We start from the raw sequence: 15,118 nt of genomic DNA, 5'->3' as shown, positions 1-15,118 counted from the left end.
ACATCAGTTTTAAAACAGGGCTAGAAACCCAAAGACACAAGTCATTCTGTGGCAATACACAAGTGTCAGGAGATCACAACGGTATGCAGGTACAAAGCCACAAAGTTTTTCTTGAAACATTTTAAATGGTTTTGTTCGTCATTAGTGTTTCACTTGTGCCATGGCCTATCTAAAAGCTGTAAGTAAAAGAAACTGCATTCAAACAGAAAACTGTGTTTTCTTACATTTTTTTCCTCTATTTCAGAAAACATAATTCATTAAAAAGATGCATTTATTTTTTAAACAATTACGAGGCAAATACCAGAGAATTAGTCCAGAGTGAAACTAACTGCTAAGTTCACAGTCTATTTACTCAGCGTGTTATCTACCAGGTGAGGTACACACTCATAGATTTCCATACCTTCGGATTTGCAGGTCAAACTTCACAGAGGTATCCATTTCAGACTGCTGGTGCACACTGAAACGCAGGCCAGCTAATAGCTTTAGAAAAAAATCATCGTGGTTCAGTGGAAGCACAATAAAATACGTGATAACAGCTTCTTAATACTATTATAATACAACAAAATTGCTTGAGGCTTGTGGTCATAAGAGAACACACACAGAGAATCGTCAAATAAAACTTGTCCAGTTCATCAAGACTAGAAATGTACTGCGCTCTCTGCAGATTTCAGCTGATGCATCACTGCCACAAAATAGAAATGTAAGGTTTACATCATGCTAACCCCTTTTGCTTCAGCCATTTTTACACGTAACTAAGCCTCCCGATGTGTTGCAAAAAGTACTGTAGTCTAAGGAACAGGGCACGCTTTAATGATTCTAAATTCAGTTCCCAAGGTTTGCTCTAAGTCAGTGCATGATAGTTGCTTCAACATCTGTATAGTTCAGCTTGACAGACTTCGAAAGACTTTGGAAATAACATTTATTCACCTATACAAGAAGTCTCTTGAAAGAAAAGCACCATCAAAGTGTCTGTAACTGTGACCGATTTTCACTTTATTTCCTCAGAAAAAAAGACTTACTATGTCAAACCACCTTAGTAACTGCCAGGTCCCACTAAGAGTTTTTTAATTCTTCCAATTTCAGCTATGTTTGGTGGAATTGCAGAGGTCTGAATTAGACAAAACTCTCAAACTTCACTAAGAGAAAGGTGTGTTATGAGCTAGCTCTTTATTATATACTAAAAAATAAATATCAGATAAACCTAAAGACCAACTCATGAGGGACCAGAGATTCATTAATTCCATTGTTTAATGAACTACTCCTTTTGAGTTGCATCATAAAACTCATGAACACTCCTTTCAGCCTTTGATTTAGCTGAAAAGTTGAAACCAATTACCACTGAGCTAACTAAATGTGAGCAGCTAAATGTGAGCTAGATCTAATCTTAAATTCCTGTGAGTGAAATCCTGCCCAAACACTGCTGTGATTAAGAAAAATGCCAACTGCACTCCTGTTTCAGCTACCAGGCACCTGTTGGACCAAGCCTTACCTTAGTTCCCGCTTTCATGGGATTTCCCAGGTCACAAACTACCATGCGAGTTTGATTCTCTGTTTTAAATGCACATGACAGTCTTGCTAAAGCCTGCAGTAAACCAGAAAGCAATATTAAGGAATGTCATTCTTCACATTTGGACACCTGGATGAAAGTCTGGAGAAAAGTTCTAGATATGCTGCATTAATTTTAATATAATTTCTCAGTCCTAACACAGTCAAGCACTACAATTAAATAAAATCTGAGTGTAAAAGTCTCCATGGAGACAAGTATTTTTGATACAAGATAGATGCTCTTTCCAAGGTTATAAAAAAAGACACTCGTAGCGCTGATGATTTTTGTGACCTAAAGCATTTCTTCACCTGATTCTTTAAAACTTATGTGAGGAAACTTTGGCAATTGGGCAAACTCTCCATAGGAAGATAAAGATTGGAAAGCAAAATAACATGAATATTTACTAGCTTACTCAAAAAGAGGTCTCAGAGGAGCTATCAGATTTTGGATAAAGCCACAACACAAAGCTCTAGAGTAGCAGGGGCAAACTGGAGAACAAAACCGAGGCACAGTCCAATGTGTATGAAGTGTGTGGAATCAAAGTTGGAATCCTTTGATATAGGGGGAAAATAGTTTTCACCTTAACATTCTGCAACTTTACAGATATATTGACTGATCATAGATTATACCAAATAAAAACAAGGATGAAGAAAATCTGAAAGTATGTTACTTTATATATAGCTATAATGGGCTAAAACAAAATTTGGACTATACCAACATGTCTTCAAAGAAACATAAGTTATACAGACATTTTATAATACAAGGGCAAGTCTGGAAATAAATTTAATGTTCTGTGTAGTCAGGATAACTGACACCCAAGACTTTCTACATACTTAGGTATGTATTTAGGAAGAGAATAATAATACCCAACATCACTTTTTGCCTCACAGATGCCCAGCTCTTTACCTAGCATATCACATGCTAAGTCTAAATTTAAATAAATTAACAAGGGCACTGTTCAAATAAAGACTTGTAGCAGAAACTCTGTGTGTCAAGCTCCATCACACAGATGATTCTCCTCTGTTGCTAGGAGTACGCTCAAACTGGAACCATTCAGCAAGGTGTTATATAGCTTTAGGGCTTGGAAGAACCTTTTAATTTTTTCAGTGCTGTGCTTTAAGATTGAAGCATAAAAAGCACCACTGACAGACCCTCTCCCACAGACTTCCATAGCAGTACCTGAAGTATGACTACTCAAAGAAGATAGATAGTTGGAATTTTACCTCATTGTTACGAACAACACCGATGAAATCTGCTTGGGGTGGAACGATGACAAAGAGTTCTGCTTCATAGGCTCCTTCCCCTTGATTCTGAGCACTGACAATTAGTGTCAAGGGATTGTCATCACCAATATAGATCTGCTTCTGATCACTACAAAAAACAAGTGTAAAAAATGAACTCTGCTTTCAGGTTTTGAAGTGTATTGAACTGGTTGAACTTAGAGAAACAAGGGACATTTTGAAATTGCACAAAGACATCAGAGAAATCTAGATGCAGTACCTATGCTTCAAGAATATCACGAGAGCTCTACACTGTGTTTAAAACAAAAACGTGTCTATAATCACAAAAATGGAGGAAATATTACATGTTGTTTTGTAAGAATCTTTTTTATAAAATTTACAATAAACCACAAAACCACCGACACTTTTTTTTTTTTTTTAACAAAGAACAACAAACTATGAACAGCTAAATCACTGTGTACATTTTTAATTACATGCCTACTTAGCAGAGGTACAAGCATACATTTGTAACAAAACTTGATGGAAGACTCAACTACAGAATACAGCCAAGACCTCTGTAATACATTTGTTCCAGATACAAAAAGAGTATACAAGCATACAAAGCACAAAAAGCCCAGACTCGTGGAATAATTACAAGTTAAAAATTGTTTCTTTTTTCCAGGTTTAATAAGAGATATTACCAATATCAACAATTTTTTTTTCATACGTGTGACAACAGAGTCCTACTCCACCCCTTGCTGGATTAAATCATGCTTGTTCACATCTTCATATGTCTATCTAGTATTAAATAACTGAACAGTGGTACGATTGCAACTAACACTGTTTTATGCTTGCTATGCATGTCCAGCCTAGCAAATATACAAATAAATACTGTATACTTATAGTGGGGGCTGAGGTGGGGGTGGTGGCGTGTGCTTTCCCTGTATTACCTGCTGAAGACATTAGGTTACAAAGCAGAAAATGGGTTTTCCTTAAAACAAGTAAGCATGAGTTTAGATTGCATACATGGAGGAGTCCTACTTACTTCAATCCTCTTAACAAAAGTATTACAAGCTCTTGAAGTTCAGAATTCAAGTAGGGAAGTTACTTTTCCCTGTAGCATTTTTCTCATGTATTTACCTTTCTACTGAAACCTCCAGTTTTGGTTTGCAGACATTATCATCACCACAATCCAGCAGAATATGTGCCTATGCAAAAATCAAATGCATATTGTTGTAATAATTCCTGCATCTGTTCTATCATACATTTCCAATAATACTGTTTCATCACCAAATAAAAATTTTCTAAATAGCTCGTTATGAGGTATCTTCATCTCATTAGTCTCAGAAGAGAACAAATGAATTTTTATATATGGAGGGCACTGTGCTCATCCTGCCACACTGCAGTTCTAGGACTGATGTCTACATATCATAATCCTCCTTCCATACTCTGAATAGTCTGTTCATCTTGAGATGCATCTCCACTACCCTCTTTACAAACAAGTGTAAAAATTTGTATTAAGGGCACAAATAGAAAAACTATGTTTATTACCTTAAGAGAACTATAGGGATAAACATAATATACATAGAGCAGCATAGTATGAGCAAAGGATGTAACACACCAATCCTTTGAGATTAACACCTTCAATACTACTCTAACTGCTTTTCTCCAGTTAATTAGTATGCATGAAAAGGAAGTCCGGCACTAAGGAATAACATGTCAAAAAAGAAATTTGACAGAGAGAAGGAAAAAAAAGAGAAGACAAACATACAATAACCATTAATATTTCCATAATTCAAAGACTAAAACCTACATGTATATTTTGGTATCTTAATTTTTCAGAAGTCCTAAGATGAACATAAGTATTGAATAAATACTGAAAGCTGAAAATACATTCTGGGTTCTCTCATCACAGATTGTGTAAGAAGTGTACCTGTCTGCTCATATTAGCAGGAGTGAACTGGTTGAGGATAGGGTGCAACCCTGTTGCATCTGCAGCTGTTCTGTAATCCAGACGATATTCCATAAAAATAGTAATAGGAGTTAGTTTGTCTCTAAATTCAGATTCATCCTGAGGAAACCAAAGATTTGAATTACAATTAAAACATGTGAAGAAAACAACAACAAAAACATGTCCTTCAAAAGTCTCTATAGGCAACAAACAGTCATCCCCAAGAGCAATACTAAGCAGTACTTTTTTTTATTGTTCACACTGTAGTAGGAATGAGGAAGCCAAAACACCATTAAAACTTCTGAGCTCTTTTCAAATTAGATGATCTCTTTTCAGAAAACCTGCAGTGTAGACTTTGAAGATGGACAATTTTAGTAGCAACATGCCCGTTTTACAAATGAAAAACAGGAGCATATGGAAGTATTAAGTCATAGAACTAAAATAGCGAGAAGCCTAAAGTGCTATACAATTCCACTCTTTCCTGTCAGACAAAATTCAGTATGCTTCTAAGATCCCTCATAGATACTCATCTTTGGACTTGTGATTTTTCCTTCCTAAAACTACTACTTGGGAGTTGCTGACTTTCATATTGTTCATTTTGAATCGTTCTGTTTATCAAATGTAAATCCTGCCTTTCAGAGTACTTGCAAACCACCTCTTAGCTTTACGTTAGCCACAGATTTTATCAACGTAAACTCTGCTTCATTATTCTAATTTCTGAGAATAATGGAAATTACTGAATCTAGAACAGCTCAGTGCAGGATCTTTCTTCAAAAGTTATCTCCTGTGGGCAGAAACCTATTGATAACTTAGTTTTAACTGGTTTTGCATCTAATTTAAGGTAATTTCATCTAGGTCATGTGTCAGTACTTTCTTTATGACAATGTTGGGTGGAAAAGTGTTAAAGCTTTACTAATACTGAGATCTGGGATGTCTATTTCCATATAGTTCCCACTCACAAGGCCAGTCAAAGAAAAGTATTACCTATCCTCTATGAAACCTTAATGATTACTAGTGTTTTTATTGGGTTGGGGTTTTTTTTGGAGAGCGGAGTAAGTATTGTTTATGTTTGATTTATAAGTACTCAGAGATAGATCTGAGCTGCATCTAACTTACATAGCTACACTTTCACATGTCTGTCTTCATTTCAGCCAGTGTTTCTTCTACTAGGTTACACTTTTTAATTGTGTTAGCATCTGCCCACATTTGTGGGGACTAAAACAAAAAGATTGAGAAAACTTAATATTTCAGCCTTCTCCGTCTCCTCTGTTATTTGCTGATCTTTGCTTTTTAGTTGCAGACCTGTATTCTTCTTTATTCTTTTACCTCCAAAGCAGAAGCACAACCTCTGCTTATTGACTGTCATGTTCCTTGGAAATTGTAACTAATTTTGTGCCTAGATGTCTTGTCCAAGGAGTCCATAACAAAGTTCAGAATTGAATTTCCAATCCATTTAGTGACCAGAACCTTAGTCACAATAATATCCATCATTCATCCTCTGACAGCAGTGATATCCCAGGACAGACATATGGTTTTAGTAACTTTAGGTCTATCCATTCGGCATGAAGTTTCCCTAGCATTTCTTTTTTCTTTTTTTTAAAAACACCTAACACAGGGAACTTGTAATAGACAATGCACGAAAAATTATTTGCCTAAAACATAAATGGCTACTTACCCTCAAAAAGGCATCAAGTTCTTCACAATTCATTTTGCCCCCCTTTGTAATAGTCATGTTCTTAGAGTGGCTAGGCTGTTTGCTGTGGAGAAAGAGAGCTCTCCTTATAGCTCCTTTCTGCTTAAGTTTATCCAACAGCAGCTCCACTTGGAAATCTGTCCAATCCAAAGCGTTTAGGTTAGGGATGTTTCATTCAATTAAACATAGTGCAGATTCCCATCAGAAATGGAGCTGAACACTGGTTTCAGCTATAATGAAAACCTAGTACTTGGAACTTTTAAAACTTCCAGTTCTTCCAATACAAAATTTCTTACTACATTAGTTCTCAAACTAGTAACAAGCACTGTTTTTGTCCTAATTGGACTCTGCTTTTTCCTTAAAAACTGGAAACATCGAAGAGCACTGATAAATTTGTAATTTATAATTGCTATAGAACTGCAAGAAAAGTTAAATTTCTTTTCCCCTAGAAAATTGTAGAGCAATCTTGCACATAACACTTATATTATTTAACTGTATTGCTAATCTAATTACTTCAAATATTTGATATAATGAAAATTAACATATGTAACAGCTATTTATGAATCTTCCCAGATCATACCACCTCTATACATGCCATACAGAAAATAAGGAAAAGCTTTTATAATCAGTAGACAAAACCTGATTCTAGCAGGCTGTCTGCCACACTAGCAAATCCCTTAGAGACAACTTAAAAACCTATTTGAAACAATCTTTTCCCATTCTGATCCAAAGAATCTGATGAAAAAAATCAGTAATATCAATCAGAAGGTCAGGATTTTAACAGAAATGTGACAAGTCCCTTGTGGCTTGTCTTTATTTTTCAGGCCTAACAATGCACATACTTGAATATTCTTGTCTAGAACTCCCCTCAACAAGAGTTGATCTCAATTCTGTAAAATACAAAGATTTTCCAAGACTAGTTCCACCAAGTGGTTAAACATATGCTTAAATCCCAAGTATGCTCAAATCCCACTGACTTCAACACAATTTCAGCAAAAAAACTGCTGAAAACAGTCATGTAGACAGTTACTGAACTGTCAGGTTGTGCTGTAAAGGGTAGGCAACTGTTTCAATAATGAAAAAGAACAGTGACCGGTGCTCATGTCTGCAAGCAAATTTTTTAAACTAGGAGAACTTACTGAGTGAATTAGGGAGCTTTCCTTTGCCATCAGCTTTTAAGCAGAACTTTACTTTGAAGCTGTTGTGGAGGAAAAGAAAATATTTATTTCACACACTTTTTCTCTCATTTTCTTCTAAAATCCTCTACTGTTTTTCTCAGTTCAAAGGTGTTCTCTTTTGAGACCCTAGCTCACTCCCAAAAGCTATTTTCTACTGGTGGGAGAGAAACTATAACCTATTAATTAGTAGACAGCAATGCAAGCAATGGAAAGCTTTGGAGTCTTGATTCATGTAGCAGTTGTCACCTGTAAAGCAGAGTGTTTATTCATGAAATCAAATGTGGCTCATTTATTTTTAAAGCTAGAAGGAACTGGCATACTGAGTTGAAAAGGAAGTTAGCACTAGAAAGGAAAAGTGAGTTTAGATAATCATCCAGGAACAAGAACCAAAACCAGAGCAGAGCAGATAATTTCCCAAGTGTTTTCCATATGCCCACCTAAAAAGCAAGTTAATGGGTAGAAACATTGCAAAAGCTGTGTGATCCATTACCATCTTGGGAAGATCTTGCTCTACTCAACACTGACAACTGGCAATCTCTACAGGTAGGATGTAACTTAGGAGTCAGTCTAGCATCTATTGAAGACAATGCTGGTCCTCCCACTGTTGTCAAAGAGTTCTTATTTTGTATTGTCTGTTCTTTCAGAAAAATCTGTGTTTGAGTGCCTTTTTTTAATTAGCTGACTAGACTTCCTGAATCCTTTCAAAAGTGAAAGCTTTTGAAAATAAAAACCAAAAAAGTCCCTCCCCTCAAAAGGGAAACAAAGATACCCTGCTTACCAAGAAACTTTTACATCTGACAGTGAACAGGCTTTGTTTTCTGGGTTTAGAATGGTTGGGTTAACTTCCAGGGCAGCATTTACTCTAATAACTGGTCTAGCCCTGCAAAGAAAACACCCTCTTGAGCAGCATTCAACACCATGTTAGACAATACCCTCCCCATCAAATTGTGAAATATACACATACACACTTAGACAATATTTAGTGAAACTGCAAGAATAACAAATAATCACTGTGCTGATTAAGGAAAAGCGGGAAGCTTTTCTGGGCTCTTTCATCACCATCAGAGTCAGAACATGGACAATTGAGTTAAGAGGAAGTCCTATCTATTTCTAGCACAGAGAAATAAGGTATTTTCCCAAAATGAGCAAGTTTGGATGAGAATATCAGGATTGCAAAGCAATAGCTAGCAGCACCCTCTGTGTCTGAATCTAGAAAACTGTCACTCAGAAAGTCTTGAAGACAGCTTATTTATATCTTAACTATAGATTATTGAGAAAGATACATAACAGATAGCAGACTGTAGATTTACTCAGTGAAAACAACAGCATAACATTTTTTTACCTCCAGCAGCTTGGAAGGTGGAGTAGCAGAATTTCAGACTTCTCTGGTCCTGCTTTCTTTAGTAACTGAAGAATGCCACTGAGCTTTCATTCTGCTTGCACTTACGTAAAATCATAGAGGGATACTTACCTATACAAAACAGCTGTGTCAACACCAAAGGCTCCAACAATCAAGTCTAGGAAGAACGGAGAAATATTACACCTTACAATTTATTTTTTAAAATATGCTGTTAGTCAGAGGTGGGGCTACTATTAAGTTATTCTAAAGTGACATTTAGAGCAAAGGACCTGGATATCCATTTTTGTCCACATCTGTGGCTCCTTTCAGCGAGTAACCAAAACTGGGTGGCATAGCGCGAGCGGCCCACCGCCCTTCAAGAATTTGAGATGGGACTGCATTCAAACCATTTGCTCTTCCATTATAGATATAGACAAGTCCTCTCTTGTCCTCTCCACCATATGGTGCAGCAATTGCAATATCTGTAAACCAAAAGAACAATCGTCAACATCTCCAGACACAGACTAGGAGAACATCAATCAATAATTTCTGGTATTAGTTTCAATGTCTATCAGTAGGGAGGAGATGCTGAACCAGCTTTGAAAATGCTCATCAACAACCTTTGTTTTTTAATTGGATGCTGCTTTTTGTAGAAAGTATAAATGTTTAACAAGAACATGTATCATAGATGTGTATGGGGGGGGAGGAGACAAAGGAATAGTTCTGCAAACACTTCTGCCCTTCAGTAACTGACTTGGAGCCAAATCATATGGATTTGAGATGCTTTTTAGAGTATGAAACACTGAGAATTACTCACTGTTGGCGCCAAATCACAAAACTAAGTGGGACTATCTGCCCATTTCATTAACACACTCATGTTTCTCCAAAGGGTGTGACATTTTAATAATTCTGGAAAATTTAAATCAGCCTAAAACAATGTCATCAAATTCCAGTCTATCCTGATCATGGCTTGGCAACATGTTTTATGGAGAACTTCCAGTTAGTGCAATTACACTATCTTTTAAAGCTTAATAAATTTAAGAGTACTTATTATCAATGACTAAAACAGTAATAAACAAAATGCTAATTGGACTATCTCTAAGGACAGCTTTAGAAGTGTACATATGATCTAAATTCAACATTTCTCCAATTGGTTCAAAGACCAAACATGAAATGCTACAGATATTAATTACACTATTCCCTCCTCTTTCCTTAAATTTCAGAAAGTTTCATGAAAAGAACACTGACTCAAAAGTTTACCATTTTGTATTTTTGACTCATCTTTACAAACTTTATGAAAGCAGTAGAAATTCCATCTTGCACCGTACTGTGATGGAAAGCATTTTAATTAATGCTCCCAAAATGAAACAGAGCAGGAAAAAAAAAAAAAAAGACTAAAAAACCACACTAAATAATGGCAAAGTAATTAAGAAGAGGCAGCTTTTGCTACAATTTTCTCATCTACAGTGTAGATCAGATAGAAATATGATGGAATCAAAACATTTTTGGATCATCTCATCAAGTGACCGGATTTTTGGCTATTAGCTGTAACCTTTCTGATGTCTTCTGTAAATAGTTGCAGTGATACTGCATCTTCACACTAATTCTGTATACTATTAGCAACTAAAAATGTCCCTTGCAGCCCAAACTATTCTATGATTCTATGATTTCATTAAAAAAAATAAATTAGAGCTACCTGGGAATATTAGCCTATTATAATTTTTGATCTTTCAGAAAATACTTAGCTTGCAAGCAGAATGGAAAAAACAAAAATGAGCATTTTTCGCAGAACTCAAATTCCTACCACTCTTTAGGAAACACTGGAGTACAACTTGCAAAACAAAATGTTCTCCCTAGGATTCCTGGAAGTCTCCATCTCAAAACTGTATGATTCTTGTCTGTTACATTGCTCTCCATTCCTAAGTGAAAGTAACAAGAAGCACTGGCAACAGGTTTGAGAGTCCACAGCTTCAGTTCTATCAGACTTGGACTTCTCAGCCAAATACTTGCTCGAGACACTCAGCTCTTGGTACAGTTGGCTGTAGTTGTTATGGGATGTTTTCACCAGATTCTTCCATTTTGAAATAAAAAAAAAAAATCTAGACTTTTCTCAGGAAAATCTCTTCTATCAGAACATTTTTAACCAGCTCTCTGAAACAAAACCTTCTTTTTGGTCATCATTGTGTTTCTGGAGAGGAAAATTGGCTTTAAGCAATGGAAACAGGAAAATTATACTGAAGATGTCCTAACAAGTCACAGTGGAGAGTCAGATATTTCATTGAAGCTTCTACTGTACTTATCACTTAGAAAGTAATGAACTGACAGTGTAACAGCTAAAATAATCCATGCTGTAGTTTAAATGGTATAGTCTCTGCTCGATGCATCCATGTAACTCCTGTTAGCATTCTTGGGAGTAGCATACAAGCATCGAAAGGAGTCTAGACCTTAGTGTCCAACATTCAGTCATGGTTAGAATGCCTAATGTTTGCGTGCAGAATCCACATTCAGTGTGCTGTCTAGATTTCATCTACAAACGGAAAATACTGATCAATAAATGATGTCCTACCATTGAAGCCATCCTGATCTAGATCCCCCAGAGGGGCAATAGAACTGCTGAATCTTGCAAATATCTCAAAACCATTCAGCTTTGTGATCTGAAACCCTCCAGAGGCTCGTTGAAGGCAAATGGAAACTTGGCCGACCTCTTGAAGTTTCCCATCAGAACCTCGATCCATAAAAAGAGGGGCTCCAATAAACAAATCTGTGTAACTGGAACAAAGAAGGATAAGGTTCTTCAGTAACAGCATGAATATTCAGTTTCATTCTCTTAAGCATCAGGTAGTAGGACTAACTCAGCACTGAAGTCAGTATTAAGATGAAAGTTACCTATCTTTAAATTGCAACTGAAGGCAAATATCTATTGACAAAGTAAGCATAAATATACCAGAATTTAACATGTTTAAAGCATGTGAATACACACGTGTATTTATGTAAATAAACACAAACCCAAATCTACAATTGTTAAAACAAAAGTTGAGTGCTAGCAAGAAAGTGTGTTGCGCAGACACATGTTAAACCAGTAACGAAGACAGAAATCTATATTGTAGGAAAGAGGTTTTAATAAAAGCTGCTTTTTTTCTTTCTAGAAACAAGTTGGGTGGCAGTGGGGAGCGGAGGACACTTACTTGTCCCCATTGATATCTGTGGCAGCCACCGAATACCCAAAATAGGCAGCCATCTGGAAAACAAAATTCAAACCAAACTTGAGATGTAGCACTATAAACACACAAACAAGTTTATAGAAAGCTGTATGGAAAAGACATTAGGGAGATGACAATGTATACCACAAAATTTTTTTATCCTTTCTCCTTGTATTTTCCTTTCTCTTCCTTAGTCTGTTGAAAAGTAAACTGATCAGTTACCTTCCCCATTCCCCCTTTCATGATCCAGTCCTCTTTACCAATTCTCAAAATAGGCAGCATTTCCTTCATTTAAATAAGATTGTTTTTCTAAGTAGTACTACAAAACTGGAACTCACAGAACATACATTTTTAGGATACCTACAGACTGTATAAAATTTTTCTTTAGCACATAAGCTAGTAACATACAGAATATTATATGTTCTGGTACCCTAAATACTGTCTCAACATGTCATCTTTCTATAGGAATAGCCTCCTGGTCACCCATCACACTGAATAAAGCTACATACCTGCTCTCCTGTGAAGTTGTACATGGAAGACATGTTTTTCCCATTGTAAATTGACACCTGCACACAAAGAAATACACATTACAGCATACCAACAATATTGATCATTTTACTTATTGTAGAGTTTAATGTTTCAAATTTCCTACCATGCCCAGAGTTCTTGCTGCTCTTGGGACTCCTGATACAAAGTCTGAAATATAAAGCAAGACACCCAGATAACATTCAGGTCCCAAAGCACAGTGACTTTGCTTGAACAGAGTAGCTCATTCCTAGTGCTTTACATATTTTTCTTGTGCACTGTATTGTTTGTTCTATACCATTTATTTGAAAGACCTGTCCAGCCTATTAACATGATTTTTTTACTGAAGCAAGGGCCTTACCTTCTATGCCATCACCATTGAAGTCTCCAACAGCCACCGAATAACCTGATGCAACAGACAAAATTAGTAAATCATTTTGAAAGCCTTATTAAACCTTTCACCTCTCTTTACATTCTTCATAGGTCTCTAAGCACAGTCCTCTCACTTCATCTTAAAATGCAATGGGATAAATATTGCCTCTAAGTAGCTTAGACTATAAACAGCTACATGAGTTGACAGTAATTCATCAGCATCCATGAATTTGAGATCAGAAGATGAAAATTTTAGAATTATCATCCTGGGAACTGTCATGGTCTATCCTTGCTTTCTTCTGAACACGGTTAGACATACATGAAGCTAAATGATGATTTCCCACTCTTCTAAGGGACTCTCTTTATTTGCTCTCTTCATTACTTTTCTTCCCAAACATGATTCTTTCACATTTTATTTTGTTTTGGTAGATTATTTAGAAACAGCTGCTTTTCTAAAAAAAAAGGTACGCAACTAACTTCTCACACAAAAATCATACCTTGGCCATTCCCATATTCGGCCTGAATCGCAGAGCACAAAAATTCATGGAAATATTTCCATTTATTTTGTCATCAGGTGCTTTTTGAATCAAGCCTATGGCAAGGTAACTAAGCTTCCATCATACATAAACTACTTCATTTTCAAGTATGTAGCTCTTTAGTTATCTGTCAAATGTTGAATTACTAGTAGTGTGACTTAGACTCAGGTATGAATAGCGCAAGGGAGTTTTTTCAAGTACAGCTAGGTTTTCTTCCTTTTCAAACTACGCACCCAAGTAGCTGTCATCAAAAGCAGCACTAGCAGGTCTGGTTGCTAGCTGGTCATCATACTTTGTACTGTAGACTTTGGAGTCATATTTAGCCACAATCTCTGTCACTCGATCAGAAATAAGTTGGCCTAAAGAGAAAGAAAACAGCTTAAAACCACAAATAAAATATGTGTGCACTCATTCAATAAGCAACTGGACTCTAAGAATGCTTGCTTCTAAACCAACAACTCTTCCACAACACTGACCAGAAAATAGCTAACAGCAGCAGCACCAGAAAGGATACAAGTGAAAAATCTGGATCCTACTTCAGCAAATAATTATGCACATATTTAATCAAAAGTACACAAAGAGTTCTCACTGAAAATAGAAGCTGGTCCTACATGTAAGCCAGGACTTAAATGGGTCTGCTCAGTTAGGTTAACAGTAAGCATATGCTTATGATATTGCAGAAATGAGTCATCGCTCCTTATCTAAATACCATAACATGAGAGCTTAATATGGCAGACAAAAAACTAAGATGAGCATAGTGTAGTACCTTGTTCTCTGTTTTCACTTCACTAGCCACTAGGTGGTGACTTCATTACATTCTTTTGAGTATAAATTAAATCTTTAATCACAAAAAAATTTTTTTCAGAAGAGCACGTACTTCACATACATATTCATATATGTATGAAGCATAGGGAAAACTACTCCTCCAGCATCTCAGAATGTGGAATAAAACTTTGGAGTGAAAAATCTAGTTTTTAGAAGTACACTATTGTCTTCTATTCAGAGGTAAGATTTTTTTTTTTTTTGGTAGTAGTAGAGAAGAATAAGGTTGTTTCAGCAGATGAGACGTCACTTTTGCCAAAAAGCAATAAAATGAATACAGAAACATAATCTATAGTATACTGTATCTGCAACTTAGTTGCAATCACTCCATTTTGTTCAGAATTTAAAACATAGGACTGGAAACGAGCCTCCTGTGCTGCTTCATCTACACGTAGGCTGGCATGATACTGAAAATCTTTCATAAACATTAGTATTTACATTCAAAAACAGGCAGCAGAGTTTGGCAGCTATGTCCTGATTGTAGCAGCACCATCTTATGAACAGAGAGCTATAGCTAAATGCTGAATGATCCTGCAAACAAATACTGATTGAATGCCACATTAGCAAAATACATACATAATGTTCTGTGTAAACAGCGCAGTTAAGAGGTAAAATGTGCACCACAGCACAACACAGATCAACATAAAGAAACGCAATAATGATAGTTCTCTTTGCAGGGTACATTTCTCATTGAAAATACATGTTTCATATGTGTGTCAGAAATTACAAAGCATGT

General features: G+C 36.2%; 1 protein-coding gene across 1 annotated transcript in view; it reads right to left on the bottom strand.

The window, feature by feature from the left end:
• ITGAV (integrin subunit alpha V) overlaps nucleotides 1–15,118 on the bottom strand; it is a 46,477-nt gene that overhangs the window by 9,926 nt on the left and 21,433 nt on the right. Inside the window, exons 7-22 of the mRNA XM_052793542.1 lie at nucleotides 13,794–13,919; nucleotides 13,014–13,058; nucleotides 12,780–12,823; nucleotides 12,637–12,693; nucleotides 12,113–12,165; nucleotides 11,494–11,696; nucleotides 9,218–9,409; nucleotides 9,060–9,105; nucleotides 8,367–8,468; nucleotides 7,550–7,608; nucleotides 6,393–6,547; nucleotides 4,700–4,837; nucleotides 3,907–3,974; nucleotides 2,770–2,917; nucleotides 1,490–1,582; nucleotides 401–480 (exon numbers count right to left, since the gene is read on the bottom strand). Coding sequence (XP_052649502.1) covers nucleotides 401–480; nucleotides 1,490–1,582; nucleotides 2,770–2,917; nucleotides 3,907–3,974; nucleotides 4,700–4,837; nucleotides 6,393–6,547; nucleotides 7,550–7,608; nucleotides 8,367–8,468; nucleotides 9,060–9,105; nucleotides 9,218–9,409; nucleotides 11,494–11,696; nucleotides 12,113–12,165; nucleotides 12,637–12,693; nucleotides 12,780–12,823; nucleotides 13,014–13,058; nucleotides 13,794–13,919 — 1,609 coding nt within the window. The remainder of the gene's footprint in view (nucleotides 1–400; nucleotides 481–1,489; nucleotides 1,583–2,769; nucleotides 2,918–3,906; nucleotides 3,975–4,699; nucleotides 4,838–6,392; nucleotides 6,548–7,549; nucleotides 7,609–8,366; nucleotides 8,469–9,059; nucleotides 9,106–9,217; nucleotides 9,410–11,493; nucleotides 11,697–12,112; nucleotides 12,166–12,636; nucleotides 12,694–12,779; nucleotides 12,824–13,013; nucleotides 13,059–13,793; nucleotides 13,920–15,118) is intronic.

This window comes from Harpia harpyja, chromosome 7 (genome assembly GCF_026419915.1).
Source record: "Harpia harpyja isolate bHarHar1 chromosome 7, bHarHar1 primary haplotype, whole genome shotgun sequence".
In the NCBI taxonomy this organism is placed as follows: Eukaryota; Metazoa; Chordata; class Aves; order Accipitriformes; family Accipitridae; genus Harpia; species Harpia harpyja.
The sequence above is the reverse complement of the archived record's forward strand: the minus strand, read 5'-3'. Positions and strand labels throughout refer to the sequence as shown.